We start from the raw sequence: 22,726 nt of genomic DNA, 5'->3' as shown, positions 1-22,726 counted from the left end.
TTGCCGCCGCCCATCGGCTGGGGGCGGTCCTTAAGTGGTTAAAGTTGGAAATTTCCGAAGTGAACCGGAGGCGGGGACAGGAGCTTCGGTGAGTGACTGTGCGGGCACAGGACGTCTGCGGGGATTATTACAAGCCCCAGGTAAGTTCAACTTTTTCCTTTCCCCCTACAGTAGTCCTTTAATTTTCTCTTCCTACTTAAAAATAAACATCATCCTACCAATATTATCTGCTTTCAGTTTTAGGAAGAAACTAACCTCTACAAAAGCTTTTTAAAAAACATTTAGGTCTGGTCCTACTGTGCTCCATATAATTTACCTGGCTAAAATTGATTAAACTGAAAGACTGTATAGGTTGTTGGTAGTCTCCCTTAAAGAGAATCTGTACTCAAAAATTCTTACAATTAAGAGCGTACCACGAACACGCTGAAACCAGCGCAGGAGATTTGGGCGCAGCCGGCGCCACCATAGGCCGTAAAAGGAATTACGGCTGTAGCAGGCACAGGGAGTAACTTCAGCACCGCCAGAAGACGGAGTTGAAGTTACTTTTAAAGCATAATAATTCGGCTTCCAGCAATAGCTGGAAGCCAAATTATATCATTCCCCACTATCCATGGTGGCCTGGAGGGGGAATAGTATTTAATATGACCTGGACTTGTGCGGCAGCAGGATCAGCCATAATACGGCTGTGTCCTGCGCCCAAGTCTCCAGTGCCGTTCTCTCTCATTCGCAGCATACCATTCTGTTCATTATGTTTTCCAGGGCCCCTCTGTGCTGTTTCTGCCACTCCCTGCTGCAATCCTGGCTTGTAATTGCCAGTTTTAGGCAGTGTTTACAAACAGACATGGCATGTGATAGGCTGAGTGGAGCTCAGTCTGTGACTCATATAGAGCCTGCAGGGGGCCTGGAGAGGGTGTGTATAGCTTCTATCCTATCACAAACAGAGTAGCACATTCCTGCCTGAGCCCGAGCCCGACAAAGCCGTCAGAGGAAAGATGATTAGATTATATAACAGAGATAATACAGCCACTGTGCAACTAGGAAAGGCTGCAGTAAGACAGACCACATTAGAGCACGTATAGGAACTTATAGGATAGAAGAAATAAGGCTGAACATTTTGTTAGTCTCTTTAATCTATAGCTCTCCATTGAATGTCTTGTGAGACTTAAGAGACGGTGATGGCAAGGTTGAAAAAATGTATCAGTCGCAGACCTTGAAAATGCAACAGCACTAGAATATCCTACTTCACAGAGAATTCAGACAATCTGTGCAGAATACATTGATGCTACTTGTTCTGATACAAATATACATGAGTGTCTGTACGCCTATGACCTAGTAGAAATAATGTTCTTCTATACTTGTATGCAGAAGAAAAGAATATAATATGCAAACCAGCAAAAAATGTTTGCAGTGAAAGAGTTGTGCTTCTTTCACACTACAGTATATACATTGAGAATCCTGAAAAATAGCATTGCAATGCAGTGATCATATAAAGTTATATCATAACCTACCAATGCAATCCATACTGTTTAGAACAGTGTCTATAGATGGTCTACATTTAGACCTTGATCATGAAGCCTGGTGTGCAGTGGAGATGCTTTGTGATCAAGCATACCTAGACTGGATTATTTAAAGGACCACTATTACGAAAAAATTAAAAATGTAAAATACATGTAAACACACACCAATAAGAAGTATATACCTTCCAGAGTAAAATGAACCATAGATTACGTTTCTCCTATGTTGCTGTCACTTAAAGCAGATTGTAGAAATTTGGAAGAACTGATAGAGTTTTGACTAGTCTATCTCCTAATGTGGGACTCTCTGGGTTTTTATTTTGAAAAGCATTTACCAAATGGCAGTTGCTCAGTCAAACTGCCAAAATAGTGCACAAACAGGTAGGAGGCTGGCCAGCATCTTTGTATAAATCCTTTCTAGGTATTGCTTTTGTAAAGAATAAACAAAATGCTAAAAATCTGCCATGAAGAGATAGACTAGTCCAAAACCTGTCAGTTCTGTCATATTGCTACTACCTACTGTAAGCCATAGCAACGTAGGAGAAGAGTAATTTACGGCTCTTTTTACTTTGGAAGAAATGTACTTCTTATTTGTATGCATTTACATGTATTTTAAATTTTACAATTTTTTTTTTGCAATAGTGGTACTTTTAAGTACCTTGGGTCATATGAAATCACAGTGAGAATAGCTAAATGATTAGCAAAATAGCAGTCATAGAATTGCAGTCCTCTGCAGCACCTGAGGTGAAAATAATGTATGATGTAGCCAAGTAGTCTCGGATTTGTTACAGGATTTTTCAGTGCAAGTGTATGCATGCTAACACAATTGCACAACCATTTCATTCACGTTTTACTAATCCTCACTCTGGTTTGACATGAGGTGGGTTGCTTCCTATAGGGTTGTTTTTTTTTTTTTTCAATCCAGGCCACGACTAATGGATTACACTTTCCACTATTCTCCAAATTTTGAAAATTAGGGCCAAAGTGTTGCCATGCTACCATATTTACACTGTGACCATATGCTTTTCAATGTTCACTCCTGATGGAGCTGATTCACTATCTAGCAAAAGTGAGAGAGTGCAATTACTGTTAATACAAAGTTTCATATTGTTTGTTATCGCTGATAATTTTTTTCCTTCTTTTTTCCTTGTGTACATTTTTAGGGGATCATTAAAAACTTTCATTCACACTGTACATTTGCTTCAGAAGCAGACAGATTTAGGATCTTTGCCTGTCGCAGATGTATTATATAGGTAAGTGCATTCATTTGTTGCCTCTTTGAATTGTACGAATGCTTCATATATTAATATTGTAAACAATTAACTGGAAACAAGTATGTGGCTAATGTAGTCTGATTTCAGCCAGAGCACCTAATCTGCATGCTGGTTCAGGGTCTATGGCTAAAAGTATACACACTTTCAATTATAATTGGCCAATTGTACCACCTCCATGTAGTATGAGGGTCAACAGATATTGGGCTTGATGCACTAAACCGTGATAACTCAAATATCACACCTTATCACAGATCACACCTTCTGAAAAATATCACACTTTATCAAAGTTAACACGCCTTATCAGAGTAGCATAGCGAGCGCTACAAACGTATGCCTGCTAATTGGCAATGGCACTCATCCTGCCCTGAGCCCCTGCGGGTTTGTAGTGCTCGCTGTGCTACTCTGATAAGGTGTGTTAACTTTGATTGGTGTGATATCTTTTCATAAGGTGTGATATCTTTTTATAAGGTGTGATATCTTTTTATAAGGTGTGATATCTTTTTGCAAGGTGTGATATCTTTTTGCAAGGTGTGATATCTTTTTGCAAGGTGTGATATCTTTTTACAAGGTGTGATATCTTTTTACAAGGTGTGATATCTTTTTACAAGGTGTGATATCTTTTTACAAGGTGTGATATCTTTTTACAAGGTGTGATATCTTTTTACAAGGTGTGATATCTTTTTACAAGGTGTGATCTATTTTTATAAGGTGTGATCTCTTTTTATAAGGTGTGATCTCTTTTTATAAGGTGTGATCTCTTTTTATAAGGTGTGATCTCTTTTTGCAAGGTGTGATCTCTTTTTGCAAGGGGTGTGATCTCTTTTTGCAAGGGGTGTGATCTCTTTTTGCAAGGGGTGTGATCTCTTTTTGCAAGGGGTGTGATCTCTTTTTGCAAGGGGTGTGATCTCTTTTTGCAAGGGGTGTGATCTCTTTTTGCAAGGGGTGTGATCTCTTTTTGCAAGGGGTGTGATCTCTTTTTGCAAGGGGTGTGATCTCTTTTTGCAAGGGGTGTGATCTCTTTTTGCAAGGGGTGTGATATCTTTTTGCAAGGTGTGATATCTTTTTGCAAGGTGTGATATCTTTTTGCAAGGTGTGATATCTTTTTGCAAGGTGTGATATCTTTTTGCAAGGTGTGATATCTTTTTGCAAGGTGTGATATCTTTGATAAGGTGTGATATTTGAGTTATCACGGTTTTGTTGAATCAAGCCCATTGAGTAAGTTGTGTAGGTAAGCACTCATATTACACGGAGGTGGTGAAATTGGTCAGTGATTGGCCAATCATAATTGAAAGTGTGTACCAGGCTTAAAGAGACTCCGTAACAAAAATTGCATCCTGTTTTTTATCATCCTACAAGTTCCAAAAGCTATTCTAATGTGTTCTGGCTTACTGCAGCACGTTCTGCTATCACCATCTCTGTAATAAATCAATGTATCTCTCTCTTGTCAGACTTGTCAGGCCTGTGTCTGGAAGGCTGCCAAGTTCTTCAGTGTTGTGGTTCTGCTATGAACTCCCCCTTCCAGGCCCCTCTATGCACACTGCCTGTGTATTATTTAGTATTAGAGCAGCTTCTCTCTTCTCTCTTATCTTTTACAAGCTGGATAAATCGTCCTCTGAGCTGGCTGGGCTTTCACATACTAATGAATTACATACAGGCAGAGCTGTCTGCACTCTGCAGGAAGAAACAGCCTGACACTTCAGTGGAAGATAGCTGCAGGGGGAAAGAAACACACAAATGATCTCTTGAGATTCAAAAGGAAGGCTGTATACAGCCTGCTTGTGTATGGATGTATTTTCTATGTGTGGACATACTGTACATCAACCTACTTCCTGTTTTGGTGGCCATTTTGTTTGTTTATAAACAAACTTTTTAAAACTGTTTTTAACCACTTTTAATGCGGCGGGGAGCGGCGAAATTGTGACAGAGGGTTATAGGAGATGTCCCCTAACGCACTGGTATGTTTACTTTTTTGTGATTTTAACAATACAGATTCTCTTTAAAGAGAATCTGTATTGTTAAAATCGCACAAAAGTAAACATACCAGTGTGTTAGGGGACATCTCCTATTACCCTCTGTCACAATTTCGCCGCTCCCCACCGCATTAAAAGTAGTCAAAAACAGTTTTAAAAAGTTTGTTTATAAACAAACAAAATGGCCACCAAAACAGGAAGTAGATTGATGTACAATATGTCCACATATAGAAAATACATCCATACACAAGCAGGCTGTATACAGCTTTCCTTTTGAATCTCAAATGATCATTGTGTGTTTACCTTCTGTCCCCTTCTTCTCTCATGCACTGAACATTACAGGCTTCCTGCAGACAGCTCTGCTTGTGCCTGTGTTTGTAATCCCTCAGTATGTGTCAGCCAGCTACTTTCACAGCCTAAACAGAGGAGGATTTTTATCCAGCTCTCTTCTATCACTGATAAGATAGCAGAGAAGCTGCTGGCTTATGTAAATAAAACACACACTGGAGTGTGCATAGAGGAACAGACCAGCACCGAAGAGTTGGCAGCCTTCCAGACACAGGCCGACAAGTCTGACAGGGGAAAGATACATTGATTTATTACAGAGACCGTGATAGTACAAAGTGCTGCAGTGAGCCAGAACACATTAGAATAGGTTTAGGAACTTATAGGATGGTAATTCCAAGTATTGTGAAAGCTTACCTAAACAATCTGTTCAAAATCTATTGGCTTACTACATACATACTACATGAATGTGCTAAAATTGGTCAGTAATTGGCTAATCAAAATTGGATGTGTGTACACACCCTAAAAGTATGAGAGGCAGAGGATCAGCAGGACAGCTAGGCAATTGGTATCATTTCAAAGGAAATAAATGTCAGTTTCCCTCTTAGTTCTGGTGTACTTGTTTTCATAGATTTGGGTTACTTCACATGATTTCACTTTAAAGCTATCTGGTAACCAAGAGCTCAAATTAAGAATCCAACATTAATAAAAGCTTACATTTTCAGCCCTCCTAAATTTTCTTTGTGTGCATATATACGACTTGTAGAGAGATGTTTTGGTTCTTTTCCGTTACCCGGACGCATCCACTAGGTGGCGATAAAACGCCAATGATCGCTGGCAGCAGAGCTACATCTTTCCCTACTATCCATGGCGGCCTGGAGGGGGAATAGTAATTAACGCCACCTAGTGGTTGCGCCTAGCTAACGGAATAGTACCAATGTTTTTATCTATTTCAATGTATATGGTTTATATTCAGCCATATAGAATGTTAAGTAGTAGTAACATCCTTACCATAATTAATTTTCCCTTTTATGATTAGATTGTCAGATCACTTAGGCCTGTGCACTTTGAACACATTTCAGTGTGCATGAGGCCAATATGGTGTATTTCTTAATTTCACCTTTTATTTATTATACTTCTTGCTGTACCATTTGACAATGGCCTTTATCCACACGTCTTCAATCTTTCCCAATTTATGAAAAAAACATTGAAAACGTAAAAAAAAAATGCTTCGGTCTATAAGTCAAGGAATTCACAATCCATCCTACACCATTCAATTTTTATCATAATTGATCCCGAATGAACCATTCCCAAATGATTTGCAAAATCAAATCTTTTTACTGTTATAGTGTGTGGACACCTTAGCAGCGGTAAGCCTAGAGAACAGCTATAGTACAAGCGCTTCTTTTTTTTTTTTTTTAAGTACTTTTTTTTTTTTTTTTCTTCTTTTTATAAATGTCATGGCCCCACCATTTATCTTGCCTATAACACTGCTGCATCTGCACATCAGAAAAGAGATTTGAACTAGGAACATGAATTGACATGGAACTAGAACACCAACCACGGTGACAATATTGAATGTAACAAACAAAGATCACATGGCAATAATTTGTATCTCAAGATTCAGGTAGCTGAAAACACTTCATTTTGTGTACAAGTCACCTTTCCTTTTTTCCTTCCTTATTTCAGAAATCACATAAAAAGGAATGTGATACTCATGTAATTGTAGTTTTTTTTTTCCTTCCATTTGTTTGAACATTGTCACTTCATCAATATTTATAGGCCAAGTCCATTTAAATCTGATATTTCACATTTGGATGGATGCCTGCTGGTTAAAACACATGACTTTTTTTTTTTATTTCTCAAGAATAATGTGATGCAGAGATTTTCTCTCCACCCCCATGTCTTAGTCACTACAAAACTGTCACGTGAGGGTGTCATGCTGACCAAGTTGAATGTAGTGAAGGGATGTATAAAGTACTACATGAACAGTGCAGGTGGTCATCAAATAATATACATGTGGGCTGTGCCCGCAAGTATCCATGAGTTAGGCCCAGTGCACACCAAAACCACTAGCAGATCGTCAAAACACTAGCGGTTTTTGGAGCAGATTTCAGAGCGATTCTAGACATGTTTAGAGACGTTTTCTAAACATGTCTAGCGTTTTTGGGAACGTTTTTGTGTAGCAGATTACAAATACTGTTACAGTAAAAACTGTTACTGAACAGCTTCTGTAACAAAAACGCCTGGAAAACCACTCTGATGTAGCGTTTTCCAGAGCGGTAAGCGTTTGTTCCTATACTTTACATACACTTCTGCAAACCGCAAACGTGCAGCAGGAGGCACGTTAGCAGTTTGCTAAAAACCTCAAACCGCTGGTGTGCACCATCCCATTAGAATACATTACTCAAGCGTTTTCAGTGGTGGATGCGGTTAGCAGATCGCTCCTAAAACCGCTCGGTGTGCACTGGGTCTAAGGCAAACGTCTACCTACCTACCTGCCTGAAATCTGCACTCAATGATCAGTGACTGAAAACGCCACAAAAAATCCCTACATGTTTCACCCTAAAGGGGCTTTGAGTATTTAAGTACTGGATACAGACATGCTGGTTGCAAGGTGCAAGTTACAGAGCAAGACATATAGGCCTCAATTCACTAAGCTTATCTCCTGTCTTTAATAACTCTTCTAGAGTTGTTACCATGGTGATGAGGCATGTAGTATTCAGGAAACATTTTACCTCAGGCAAACCTAAAGTTAACTCTTCTGTCTTTAAGTTAACTCTCCAATACTTAAAATAACTCCAGAGTTAAAGACAGGCTGTTAATTAACTACGTGTGAAAATAACTACAGAGGAGGTAAATTAACTACAGAGGAGGTAAATTAACTACAGAGGAGGTAAATTAACTACAGAGGAGGTAAATTAACTACAGAGGAGGTAACGTAAGGAATGAAGAGATAAGATAACTCTCTCACTGTGTGAGGTAAGTTTTCTCTTGCCTTATTATCTCCAGCATGATCTTAGTGAATTGAGGCCATTGTGCAGTACATAAGAGCAAACCAGGTATAGAAAATAGAGAATAAATATAAGTTCTGGCAAGCTCACAATAAAGCTTGAGAACTTCTTGCTCCTGTGCTGCTCATATGCAACTAGCTTGAGTGTCCACCCTCACAATCGCAGCACTCTCCAGCACTGCTGCACTCAGCACTTCACTGGGCCCCTTTGGGGTGAAACATGTAGGGAATGTTTGTGATGTTTCTAGTCACTGATCATTTAGTGCAGTTTCAGGTGTGTCCAGGTGAACTTTAGCCTTATCTATGCATACTCGCGGCCACAGCCCACTTGTAGGAAACTATTTGATGACCACCTGCACTGTTCATGTAGCACTTTATACACCACTTAAATTCTCAGCAAAGTTTACATATATAAGTAAAAGTTACACTTTTACATTTGTGATTTTTATTCTGGTGTTTCGCCATCTCATTTGCACTCCGTTCATATATTTGTAACCAACAATGCACAGCACCGCATTCAAATAAAGTCACCCCCAACATCTAGTATATATACTTCACCTTACAGCTAATGTCTTCATTCAGTCTGCTGCTCAACACTTCTTAATTATGTGAAGAGTTAAACCACCTTTGATGCTTTGATGACTTACCGCAAGATCCACGTTTTTTCCCATACTATCATGTTCCATGTACATTGGTATTGGCACAGTTATTGGAAAATACGTTTTTTTCTTTCATTTTGGTTTATTCCTTAATTCTTTAGCTTTAGTGCTTCTGATAAGCTGCTAAATCACTGCTGCTATGTATAAATATATTTCTTGTCTTTCATATCAGGATTTCAGTAGCTCTGCTATGAATGTATGCGAAAATGTATGTTCGCTGTGCCCCAACCATCTGATAAAGAACAGCACTGTTTTTTCCATATGTTGAGGGGGAAGAGAGGAACATCCCAAGACATTGCAGTTAGGCAGTTAGTCTTGTTGAAGCTCCAAATTGGGCACAGCTTATGGTTTTAACATATATGTATCTTATTTAATCTGGGATTATGCTCCCAAGACTGACATTTCAGTAACTACTCTTAAGACCCATGTACACGCCTGACTTAAGTCGATCGATAATGACCACCTCAGCCGATATTCAGGTGTGTGTACAGCAGCCGATGACCACCAACCTGCGAGCAATACTCTGGGTGGATCTACTCACCCCCAAGAGATGCCAATCCCGTTGTAAATGCTGTTCCCCTGCCTGCCATGTGACGTCACGCATGCACTGCTCGTCACCCTCCGGCATCCCCCCCTCCCCGCATGAAAGTCCATAGGGAACAGCTCTCCAGTCACAGCAATGTCTACAACTTGAAGCATTCGAATTGGCCGAATAGTGTGAATATTTTACTACAGCAACCTATCTGAAACCTAGAAGTTTGAGACGGTGCTGTCCAATCACGATAGCGGAGTTTCCCTGTGGACTTTCGCGCTGGCTCACTAGCTCTGAAAAGTGTGTAAAAGAGTAAACAAGCAAGTGTTCAGAATAAGATAATGTTGGGTGGTTAATAATATGTACTAAAAGTAGTACTGAGTATGTTACTTTTAAAAGTGATTGCTAAACAGGTTTATAAAAAATCCCTTGTGAAAGTAACACTATCATACTCTAATAAGGGATCCTGTACAATGTACGGTGTTTATTAACTTTGCTGCCTTATTGGGTTACCTTACGAATAGCAGTTGGAATTTCCCATAGTCCTCCTGTTTCCCCCATTCCATAATTATTTTTTTTTCTGATGCTGATCCAGGCCATGAACTTGTGCGAGTTCATCAGCTGAACACTTCCTCTTACTGGCCATATGTGGTGTATGAAATTCACCTATCGTAGTTCAAATGTACTTGTTCCTGCACACTTGGCATATGTGCATTTGTATGGGCACTTCAGAGTGACTCGTTCTCAGTCATAGAAATAAAGAGAGCCAGAATGGGGGTACCCTAGACGCCACAGGTCTCTAATGGCTTTTAACAGGGTAATTTAATGTTTAAGTTAGATTTGTTTGGGGTCAAGTACCTGTTAATGTCCTTTATGAGTTCCACATCTGACTTTTGTGGAGGAATGTGGATAGTGTATGCCATTTTGAAATCGCCTCATATGTGCTCTCTTGATCCTTGGTTTCTATGGAGCATCGTGTGTTCTTTTCTGCCCTTGTGCCAATCCTTTGTGCATAAATCTTTTTGCCTGAGCAGAATTCAGGGCTCAGTTTTTAAAGAAGCAGTTCTAGTGTAGTGTTGACGTATGCATAAAGGAAGCCTATCCTTACAGCAGCCTTAAAGCTTTGCAAAAGTAAGAAAATTATATACGGTAACTGTGAATTATCCCTTTTATTTGTCAGGTGTTTTTTTTTTTACCATATTTTTTTATTTTGTTAAATAATTGACTTATTTGTTTATAGGCGAAGTTTAGCCAAAATAATTTTTTCGTATGCAGCTGTATGGATGCATCTGCGAAGATTTTATTGCTGTCTTTGTTACCATTGGGGTGTTTGCATACATTTGATGTGATACAGTCGGTGATCTCAAGCAACAACGGTCAGGACAGTGACATCAGTAAATACGTTTTGTAACACAAGGGACGAATTTGTCATATTTTCCTTGTCGTTTAACCGTTTCCTATTCTATCCAGGTTGGCTGTACTTTCACTCTGATTATGTGAACTGGAAGGAACTAGTAATCCACTGAACGCGTAGTCAAATGCTTGTTTTGGCCTTCTTGCCCTTTATAGCATAACGCTCCAGTATTCACAGGCTCTGCCAGTCTGTGCTGCCTCACTAGTTCATAAGCTCTACCAACACCTCTGAGAGAATACTGTGCACATTAATCAAAACCACCTCAAGGAAAACTGGAGCAGAACTGGTACAAAAATGGAGCAGGTGTCCAGATGAAGGATTCTGATTGGTTGCTCTGCAGAACTGCTCCACTTCTGCACCTGTTTTACACTAGATTTGAACCAATTCTTCTCGCACTGGATTTGATAAATCTACCTCGCTGGAGTTTTTAAAGCAGGTGAAAATATTTTACAGCTCGATACACCTAACACAATTGATAAGAGGATTGAGATTGTATATCGTTCATTAGAAAAGAAAACCGTTGCAGAATTTAGGGACATTACTTTTGTCCTGTAGGGTTAAAGTTATAATATCAGGCCACTTCACTTATGCTCACTGTAATTTTCCAGTTTTTTTTTAATTTTATTTACAATGAAGATGTTATTGCAAGTTTTTATGTTATTTAAGGTTGCTGCTGCTGGAGGGAGGACCAGGATCTCCCTCTTGTTTACTAGGAAGCAAGCACATTGTATCCTGGGGTTTCGAGGATATGCTTCCAGCTCCTGATGGGACGAGTGGTGCAAATAATGAAAATAAAGGTAAACTAACAATTTCTTTAGAAATTGAAAAGCCAATCTTTAGTTCTGAAATTAGTAGAGTCCTGAAGATCCATTACAGCTAAGCAGATCAGAATGTTTAGTGAATGATGCATTACCTGGCGGAGCAATGGAGAGTCCCGTAAAGGTGGCCACTAACGATACAATTCTCCAAACTGTCTTAATCAATCTAATCAGATTGACGGGATTGATCCGAATCATTGATTCTGTTAATCCTATTTGATTGTTTAGGAGATTTTATCCCTTGTAGTGGTCTCGAACAATCATTTCTGATCGATCATATGAATGATTGGAAACTAACGATCGTTTGGAAAATTGTATCATTAGTGACCACCTTAAGAACTGCTGGAGGATTCTGTGCAGGTAAATCCTGCAGTGCAGATGGTAACCTTATTCCTGGCAGTCTGTGCAGGAAGTTCCACACTAATTACTAAACAGTCTAGTGTGAAACAAGCAAGTTGTTTAGATATGCTTTGAGTAATTAGATTGGTCTAGCAAACTACCTTTTGTTAAAACAAATTCGCTATGCAGATTTTGGACACCAACACCAATAATTAACAGATTTTGGACTAGTGTACATGGACTTTCCACTTTGTTTATCGCTACTTAAAGGACCTCTGTCATGAAAATCTCAAAATCTAAAATATATGTAAACATATACAATTAAGAAGTAATTTTCTTCCAGAGTAAAATGAGCCATAAATTACTTTTCTCCTATGTTGCTGTCACTTACAGTTGGTAGTAGGAATCTGACAGAACCAACAGGCTTTGGACTAGCCCATCTCCTCATGGGGGGTTCACAGGGATTTAGTTATTTATAAAATGCACTTAGGGAATGGCAGTTGCTCCGTCCAACTGCCAAAAAAGCGTACTTTGAGCAGTATGGCTCATCAGAATCTTTGTATAAATCTTTTTCAGGGAGTGTATTTATACAGAATAAAGGCCATGCTGAGAACCCCCCATGAAGAGATGGACTAGCCCCAAACCTGTCAGTAATGTCAGATTTCTACTACTTACTGTAAATGCCAGCAACATAAGAGAGAAGTAATTTATGGCTCATTTTACTCTGGAAGAAATGTACTTCTTATTTGTATGTTTTTTTAAGATTTCTGTGACTGTTCCTCCTTTGACAGTTCATTTCTATTTGTTTATCCGTTACCCCTTTTATTTCCCTATTCAGATGCAGACTTGGGTCGCTGCCTGGCATCAGATGGCCTTTACTTGTATACAACTAACTCTGTTGGAAGAGGGTTAAGCAAGCTGGGATCTGGACTACATGGCACTTTACGGTGAGTCCCTAACATTTTTAAAACTTGTCTTACTCAGCTGTACTTTAGTGATGAAAGTACTCTTTAAAGGACATAAAATAAACTGATGAGAAAAACTATTGTTTCTATCCTCAGTCTCCGTTTTTTTTTTGGTTTTTTTTTAGATATCCCACAGTTTTATTTATATTTAAATCTAGTTTTTAAGTTTTTACTGTTTCATTGTCTCTGCTCAATGACACCTTTTTTGAAGCATGGCAGAGACCAATATATGAATTAATGACCCTTTATCTCATTCCTGCTCCCAGAAACCATTTACTGACAGGAACGTGTTTTATGGCTGTAATTGCTTATCAGCGAGGGTTATGCTCAAGTCCGACCCAGTCTGATGCGTTGCCGACCCGGACAGAAAATGTCACTTAGATACCTGTTTAACTTTTTCAGGCAGCGAAAGAAAAAAAAAAATGAACACAGCATTATTTTTGTGCTAGGCACTGTACATACACGTCTTTCTCATCATGTCACATGTCACCTCGGTTGTCCTTTAAAAATCACTGCTTCTGCTCCATACCTTTTGGATTTGCCCTACGTTGGCTTGTTTCTCAGGTTTATATATTGAGCCAGCTTTTTGGCAACAATGTTAATAGTGATCCCTGGGTAGCATTATTCTTTTTTAAAATTGACTCTCTCAAATGTACCAACTGAATCTAACTCACTTCATATTTATTGGTGTGCATAGCAAAAAAATAGCCAAAGCCTGTGCCGTTTGAGGAGGTCAATACCTTCATGGTGCTGGAACATATGCTGAGTATACTGGAGGACGGCTGGACAAAATTGATACCACATGGGACCCCTTACTTAAGTCCATAGGTTCTCAACGTGTGGTACGCGTACCCCAGGGGGTACTTCTGATGGTTCCAGGGGGTACTCGGGCTTGATATACTTAACCAAGAATAACAAATTTAGAGATTTAGAAAATGATAAATCTTATTTAAACAACCACAAGTTAACATTCTAGCTAGTTAAAAGCAATAGTAAATGCTTGGAAATTGTTTAGAACCAATTATCATGTACTACAATCAAATATATATTTGTCAAGGGGTACTTGTGATAATTTTTACTATGCTAGGGGGTACTTGGTGATTACTGTGTTTTAAAAGGGGTACATACCAATAAAATGTTTAGTCAATAAACACGGGTTTGAATATAGCGGTTAAGATCCCGCCGGGGATTCTGACACTTGATTATTGCGCTATTTAGTTCTTCTTTCCTTGTCTTTTCTTTCTTTTACTTTTGCGTATCACTCACTGAGTGATTATGAGCCAAGGGACTCCAGGTGTATGGTTAGGCTCGGTTGGGTCATCAGTTGATGTAGTTTAAAATCTCAGGTTTTGTTTTGGTTCCCCTTGCAAGTTTAATTGAGTAAGAATGGTAAACTGGCCCACAGTTGTTACAAGAGTTGATGATTAGTCACAGAACAAGAAGTGTTCAGGCTTTATTTTGTATGTGTGAGATCCAGGGACCCTCTTAGGGCCCTCACAATGTTCTCGTTATACTAAGGAAGCACTGATCATTTATATTAAAGATGTTCAATAAAAATATGGAAACAGAAAACACTGCCTACCTTTGTGTAGCCACATAAGAGCCAAGGCAAGCAGGTGATTTTGAGGACCACTTTGCCTATAGAGAACCATCAGAATGCAGCATTGTACTGAATGGCTTCTGTAGTGACTAGAGCAATGTTTCTTTGTCACTAGGTAATCAAACACTCCTTTAGTAGGAGCACAATGCTTTCTTATATTAAATTCCTTGGCTTAATTCAAATTTAATTTCCCTAATTAATTTTGTTTGGGCAATGTTCTTTATTTAAATAAAGGAGTAATTTGTGTGCCTTGGCTCTAAAACAGTGTAGTGCTGCTTATTACTTTTCCCATTCAGGACAGTGAAAAGCACATTTCATTGTGCTCAAAGTAAGCTACAGTGACCTTTGGGTCAGTTTTTATCAACTGGCCTCTGAGCTCTGTTTATAGCTGTTTTGAGTGATGACTAACTTCATAATGTGCCATAAATTCCAAGATCAGTTTTTCATTGCTTCTTATGCAGAGTAGCGATATATTAAACAATGCTGTGATTTCTATTATTGGAAATTGATGAGGAAGCCCTCCCTGCTCTGCAGGTAGTCAACAATCCCCCTTCTGAATTATATGGCAGTATTATTAATAGTAGGAGCCTATCATTAAATAATGGAAAGTGGATGTTTCAATACTGAGTCCAGAAGAGTGGAAATCAGCACTTAGTTATATAGGTAACTCCCTAATTTCCTCTAGGGATTAACTTATAGATTGCAAATTACTGCCTAGAATCTACTACTCACCATACTGTCTCTATTTTATATTTAGTTTAAATACAACTTTTGCTGTGGGAACATTTTTTTCACATGGTGTGGTCTTGTCCAAAACTAGAAGTGTACTTATTGTACTAATTTATCTGTGCCGCAGTCCTACTATAGTCACTGGATAAAAAAAATAGTGTGGGATCACTGCAGATGGCCAAATGAGACAATAGAAAGCAATTCCTGCTGCGCTCTCCACCAATCACCAAATATGAGCCACCTCAGCTTTTAGGTGGTTCATGCACAATAAACTCAATATTCTCTCTGCTGATTCTGGAACGTTGCGTCCCGGCAGAATGAAGAATATCACAAGTGGAATTCCACAAAGTTCATCCAGTCTCATCTGCATATTGGGTCCGTCGCAGCGTCAACTCGATGCCTCCCTCACGCTATGCTCTGGCGGTTAACTCTAGTTTGCACTCCTATAATCCAGACCGACCAGTGCTCGCTACTCCATGCGTGTTTGCATCAGACGTTAACCCCTTCCTATGCGTGTCGTCTTCTCACCAGACTCATCTGCCCTGAACGCCTAGGGTGGAGCTAACATCTGACGCAAACACGCATAGAGTAGCGAGCACTGGCCGGTTTGGATTATAGGAGTGCGAGCAAGAGTGCAAGCGAGTTAACCGCCAGAGAATAGCATGAGGGAGGCATCGAGTGGGACTCCTCAACGGCCCCAATACGCAGATGAGACTGGATGGACATTGTGGAATTCCACTTGTTATAAGCTAAAATTCTCCCGAGACCCAACATTCCAGGATCAGCAGCGAGGATCTTAAGTTTACTACGCATGACCCACCTGAAGCTGAGGTGACTCATACTTGGTGATTGGGGCAGAGCGCAGCAGGAATTGCATTCTGCTTATTCGACTGTTTGATTTATTATCACTGTTTTGATACTTATGCTACATCTTGAGCCCCTGCGAGGGCTTTCACAAAATGTTGATGTATACATTTATCTGTAACACAAATAAAAACCTTTGAAACCAAAACTAGAACACTACTGGAGGGATTTACTTTTAAATATCCAGAACATCAAAATCCAGGTTCCCAATAATCCAAGATTTCTTAATCAGTACAGCAGATGCTGCATATTATTATTATTATTATTATTATTCATCATGCAAAAAAAGCAAGTGGCCCTACATTGGGCCCAGGCAGCAAATCCTGTGGCACAATACAGAACAAATGCGGTTCAAATGGCTGCTCTGTAAGGGCCTGAGCCCACTGACTCAGTTGTGTTGTGTCCGCATTCCAGTTACACATCAATGTTACAGATGCTGAAAAGCGGACAGAAGCAGATACAACTGTGCTGGGCTCACTCCTTTAAAAATTCACTTATTAGAAGGTTGCTCTAAAAGTTCAAGAAAGTGTGGTCTGTGGTTGAGCTGCTTCAAAATAAGAAGCACTGAGTGCTTACAGATAATGAACTCATTACCCAGCTTTTTAAATAGTGACCTCTAATATTGAGAGAGATGTAAAGAGTGAACTGCTATGTCTCTTGCCTATAATACCTTGATGACAGTGCAACCTGTGATGTTTGACAACGTATACGTAAATTATATCTGAGACAAATGGATAGTCACTACTTATAATGTATTTACATAAGTCTGGTAGATATGGAGTTTTTGTTGTGGCTGGGCGGGCCATTGAGGTAAGGCAGCATATGCTGTACTTGTTAATGAATTGATAAATTAATATTTTGGCTTTCAAAAAAAAAAAAAAAAAAAAGCTTCAATTTGGTTTGACTGTAATAAGTGGCATTGAGTATAACATTCACAATAGTAGCTCAGCTTTACCTTTGCCTGTGTGTTAGTTGTAATAGCTTCCATCTGCTCCGACATCCTTTTGAAATAGTTATCCACATCTTTGTAGAAAGCAGCAGTCTGCTAGCTTTTTCTAGATGTGTAATCTGTGTGCAATATCTACTGTCTAATGCTTACATTGCCCACTCTCTTCAGGGGATTTGTCTATTGTCGGAATGAAGAGTTGGAAGCTGGCTGGATTTCGTACGGAAGTGGAAAGCTACTTCATCGACCTGCATCTTTCGATAACAAACCTCATTTTCTTTTCCAGATAATTGACCAGTACACCCTTCAGGTAAATAATGCATTGATAAAGGTAAAACAAAGTAAATTAGATTGAAGAAATGTGATCTCATTTTGTTGTTGTTGTTGTTGGGGGTAAAGCCCAATCTACACGATACGATTCTTTGTACGATTCGATTACGATTCTATTTACGATCCGATTAAATCCGACATGTCCGATCGGGATTCAATTCGATTTGCCATTGCAAAACAATGGCAAATCGAATCCTAATCAGACATGTCAGATTTAATAGAATCGTAATCGAATCGTACAAAGAATTAGAGGAAAATATTTCTCCCGGATCAGCTGGTTTAGGGTAATTTTGCTACTGTGACTGCCCCCTTAAAGCAGGGGTGTCAAACTCAATCATGTAAGGGACCAAAATCTAAAACTTAGTCTAAAGCCCAATCTACACGATACGATTCTTTGTACGATTTGATTAAGATTCTATTTACGTTCCGATTAAACCCGACATGTCCGATCGGGATTCGATTCGATTTGCCATTGTTTTGCAATGGCAAGACAAATTGAATTGAATCGAATCCTGATCGGACATGTCAGATTTAATCGGATCGTAAGTAGAATCGTACAAAGAATTGTATCATGTAGATTGGGCTTAACTTGTGGGCCAATTTTTTTTATTAAGATATAACATTTATTATGTTTAATATTTACCTGCCCCAGTGCTGCTTTGGGACTCCTCTGAACTTCCTGACACATCTGCTCTATGCTGCATAGCTTTGGCTCAAGGTGCCTGTCACTTGATCGAAGCTGGAGGTATGGACATATAGAGTGTGTAGCTGCTGGGGAGAACAGAAAAGTCCTGACTCATCACTGAAGCAGTTAAATATTACACTGCTCTGCTGCGCTACTCTGCAGAAGGGGGAGGTGTTACGTGAGGGGATTTGGATTTCAGGCGGTGGCCCCATGCTAAATTCACTGGTATGTCCAACAGTGTTTCAAACCAGAAACGCTGTCACAAGTGTGTTCCTTGGGCTGGGAAAGCAATGTGCTGTCATTCTTTTACTGCATACAATGATGCATATTTGAAGCTCTCAATGGTCACATAAAACTGCAAGGATGGTCACGTTCAGCCCACAGACCTTGAGTTTGACATCTGTGCCTTAAAGTGATGTTGAGGTAAGGCTTCAGCTGGGTTCATGTTGGACCTGCACCCTTTCTGTATTGCACAAATATGCTGTACTGTTGCAGAGTCCGCTACCAATTCTGAGTGGATGCTTGCCATTCATCAAACAAATGGCACCACAATCTGCTGTACAGATAAATGTGTACAGTTAGAATTTGCCTTTACAGATTCTTAAACTGAATGGGTCAATGAGAAGGGCCCCGTAGAAAATCGCAGCAGTCCTCACAGTTTGTATTCTCTGTTTGGCCCATCAGGGTGCATGCCACATGGGCACAGTGAACAGTCCCTTCAGCAGAGCTATCCAAAAAATGTTTTCTATGCTGAGTTTTCTTTATCTCCTTCTCTCATATGTTCTGTATCTGTGCTAAGCAAGACTCATTGCTGCGCCTCTTAGGACATTGCCTTGGTAAGATCAATGTAAAAGTGAATTAACAGTAGCATTTCTCTTTAAACCTTAAACTGCTGAGCCTGCTGTTGGTTCAGCAGTTTGTAGTTCAAATAAATTTGCTGAAGTATGTGGCTATATGATATGATGGCTAAAGATCTACCAGGAATATTATCAAGTAGAAAAGAGATATATAAAAATAGCCATTTGCAATGCAAGTGCTAGACATTTTTTCCGGAGCTTAAAGTGTACCCGAGGCGAATGCTATATTACAAATGGACACAGAGGCACGTTCCTTGCTCAGTGACTTGCCTCTGCGCCATCTCTGTGCTGCTCTCTGTGTTCCCCTTTCCCTCTGCTGTGCCCTACTAAAATTGTCGATAAGCAGCTTGTCGACATCCTAATAGGGGAAGGGGTGTCCTTTGCAGTAAAGGCACTCCTGCAGAACGCCCACTTTGGCATTAGGAACTGCGTTACTCTGCCCCTTCTCTGCTTTTCTCCACCACTTTCCTGCCACTCTCTGCCTTTCTCCAATCCGTGCCCTGCCTCTCTCCACCCCTTCCCCACTCCTGTGTGTCAGAGCACAGCTCTCAGCTCTTTGAAGATGGTCACAGCCATCTTTAAAAAGAAGAAAACTTCCCAGTGGATAAACATAGCCATGAAGGACAGTGGATTTTTCAACACGGGGGATGATTTTGTTCAGGTAGTATGTTTTTTGTGTTGTTTTTATTTCCGCCTTGGGCAAGCTCCCACCAGGCAAGAACATACTCAAAATAAGTTTGATATTACTTTGTTACCTACTTTTTAGTACTTTTTCAATTGGTTGGCGCTGAAAAGTTATTTTTAGTTAAGTTGAAAAATGATCTGGGAGAAAACTCAGGAGAAAAACTTAAAGTGAACCTCCGGACTAAAAATCGACTCAGCAGCACTGAAAAGGCCTGGTGTTTCTTTAACAGTTTCACGGCATCAGAACTTTGTTTCTCTTATACAAGCCTCATTTTTAGCTGCACAGGAGAAAACTGCCCGGGCTTTTTTCCCCTGATGCTGTGCAAAGCATGATGGGATTTCTGATTTTGTTGTTCTCGTTCTGCTGTTTTGGTGCAATTTTTTTTGTTGACATTTTGAATTTGACATTTGAAGCCTAGCGTGTGCAGCTGGGAGGGGTAATCAGGACAGTTGGAACTGTGTCTCCTGCTCCTTGTCACCTCCTTTCAACCAAAAAGATGGCTGCCCCCATGACAAAGATGGCAGCCCCCATGAATCACAAACATTTGCCTGTTTTTTTAAAACAGGGTGGGTAAGAGATTATATTACCTATATATTCTAAGTAACATAACTAATGTAACTTGATGACAGTATGTTTGTTTAGGCTGAAGTTCCCCTTTAATTGGATAAGGGACTATGTTTCAACCAGAAACACTGTCACTGGAGCACTCCTTTGGATGGAAAGGCAGCATGATGTCATCTGCCGTAAAAGAAAAGAATACATGGAGAGCAGCATCCTGTGCTGTGAACTTTGTACCATGAACATGTCCACAGCAAATTGGAAGTTACATTCGTGTTAGGATGCCCAGGCACACAGCTGATTTGTGTGGCAGCTGCAAACAGCCATTATGCATAAAAAGAATGCTAGCTCACAGTTTTTGAAGGTGTGGATGGGAAGGGTAAAGATGCAGTGCATTCAAAGGCCTGCCAGGCATGTATGCTATCTGTAGATCCGTCCCCTAACATATATGAAAAATCACAACAGGAGATGGAAAGGGTGCACTAGCACACAAAGCAAGATATTACATCTGTGTACATACATTGGCTACAGCCCACTGACACCATGGAAGTGCCAGATGCTGCTGCAATAAGTCTGTCTACATACCTCACTTTTTATGCATTGTGTTGCGTCGGCATTTTTTAATTTAACGCTCTGCATATTACTCTGTTGGTTTTAACCCCGATGATTCATTTTCAGATCGCTCAGATAATCACCATGCCAGCCAATCACTTTCCTATTGGTAGCAACATGACTACTGTGCACCTGTCTTCTGATGGCACTTACTTCTATTGGATTTGGTCTCCAGCAAGTTTAAATGAAAAGACTCCCAAGGGTCACTCTGTTTTTATGGACATCTTTGAATTAAATGTAAGTTTTATTTTTATTATTTGGCATTTCAGCCACAAGTTATAGATTAGGTGTTGTCAGGCATTTAGTGGTTTCCGACAGTTTTTTTTTTTTTTTTTTTAATTTTTTATTCCTGCACGGGTATAAGGGAAAGTGATCCTGGAAACTACATATTGCTTCCAGATTTGCCCAAGTGCTGGGCAGACGCAAAAAATAGATATAAAATGCTGCGTTTGTGGGAACGTTGGAAAACTAAGGTACCAGTTCTGCCCATTCATTTGAATGGGAAGAGCTTAACGAAGAGCACCACGGCTGACGTTTACAGCCTGGGAGAAGCCTGTGTGAACCGGCCCTTACTATCTTGGCAAACTGCGCAGGGGGTGTATACGGCTGGGTTCATGCATTTGCAGTGGAACGCGACTAATAACTGAAGAATTTACTGGAGCTGACTTCGGGACAATGGAGTAGAGGGGGGTCCTACAGAGTGCTGGAGGAAGTCCCAAGTAACTATAAATTCTTCTCTTTATTTGATGTCAGGTTTCTTTTAAAGCGTACATGTCATACTTTAGCCTGCAGGCCAAATCTGGGCCACAGAGCCATCAAATTTGGCCCGCAAGTGGGTTCCCCACATTGCATTATGTTTGGCCCACTTCAGACCACAAGGGAAGCTATATTAGAGGTGACCACTAGATCATTTGGGAAGCCATATGAGGGAGGGAGGGAGGGGGGAAAGCACTAGATACCAGGGAACTGTATAAGGGGGTGGAAGGGTGGACCACTAGACTCCAGGTAACTGTATAGGAGAGGGAGGAGGGCCCCTAGACACCAGGGAACTGTATAGAGGAGGGGCCATTAGATGCCAGGGAACTTTATAAGCGAGGGAAGTGGCCACTAGACGTTGAGGCCCATGACTTAGTCCCAGTGTTCAATTTCGGCTCAATTTGTATTTGAGGTTCACACCTCTGCTTTAAAGGAAGAATGTTAGAGGCTGCTATTTCTAAGCTCCCACTAAAATACGCCTGACTGCCATTCAGATCCTTTCATTTTAATATTTTATGGCTGTTTAACATGGAACACATACGTAGATTGTCTTGCTATACTTACTGAATGCTGATTATTAGGCAGTTATCCTAAAATTATCAGGATTATTATTAAGAGTATTAAAGGGAAGGTTCAGGGAGGGTGGGTAAAAAATCAAAATCAATTTCCACTTACCTGGGGCTTCCTCCAGCCCGTGGCAGGCAGGAGGTGCCCTCGCCGCCGCTCCGCAGGCTCCCGGGGGTCTCCGGTGGCGCGCCCGACCTGGCCAGGCCGGCTGCCAGGTCGGGCTCTTCTGCGCTCCAAGGCCCGGAACTTCTGCGTCCCACGCCGGCGCTCTGACGTCATCGGACGTCCTCCGGGCTCTACTGCGCAGGCGCAGAACTACTGCGCATGCGCAGCACAGCCTTGAGGACGTCCGATGACGTCAGAGCGCCGGCGTGGGACGCAGAAGTTCCGGGCCTTGGAGCGCAGAAGAGCCCGACCTGGCAGCCGGCCTGGCCAGGTCGGGCGCGCCACCGGAGACTACCGGGAGCCTGCGGAGCGGCGGCGAGGGCACCTCCTGCCTGCCACGGGCTGGAGGAAGCCCCAGGTAAGTGGAAATTGATTTTGATTTTTTACCTACCCTCCCTGAACCTTTCCTTTAAGAGTCCTCTACTTTTCGATCTCCATTTTACATAGCTTTTACCTACACTAGTCAGCTACAGCATTAAGACAAAGACTGCTGACAAATGAAGAGCATAACATTAGCTTGTTAATATGCCACCTTTTGAAGGCATAGAGTAGAGAGGGATGTGATGTGTATACTGTATATATCAGTCCG

At 40.6% G+C, this 22,726-nt stretch overlaps 1 protein-coding gene across 2 annotated transcripts in view; it reads left to right on the top strand.

Moving 5' to 3' along the window:
- Nucleotides 1-22,726, top strand: part of HECTD4 (HECT domain E3 ubiquitin protein ligase 4) — a 218,182-nt gene that overhangs the window by 53,395 nt on the left and 142,061 nt on the right. For both annotated transcript variants that reach the window (XM_068245864.1, XM_068245855.1), the window contains exons 3-7: nt 2,678-2,767; nt 11,328-11,458; nt 12,657-12,765; nt 17,094-17,232; nt 20,716-20,886. In XM_068245864.1, coding sequence (XP_068101965.1) covers nt 2,678-2,767; nt 11,328-11,458; nt 12,657-12,765; nt 17,094-17,232; nt 20,716-20,886 — 640 coding nt within the window. The remainder of the gene's footprint in view (nt 1-2,677; nt 2,768-11,327; nt 11,459-12,656; nt 12,766-17,093; nt 17,233-20,715; nt 20,887-22,726) is intronic.

The sequence above is a fragment of the Hyperolius riggenbachi genome, chromosome 1, assembly GCF_040937935.1.
Source record: "Hyperolius riggenbachi isolate aHypRig1 chromosome 1, aHypRig1.pri, whole genome shotgun sequence".
Classification (NCBI taxonomy): domain Eukaryota; kingdom Metazoa; phylum Chordata; class Amphibia; order Anura; family Hyperoliidae; genus Hyperolius; species Hyperolius riggenbachi.
Note: the sequence above shows the minus strand (reverse complement) of the source record. Positions and strands in the feature narration are given on the sequence as shown.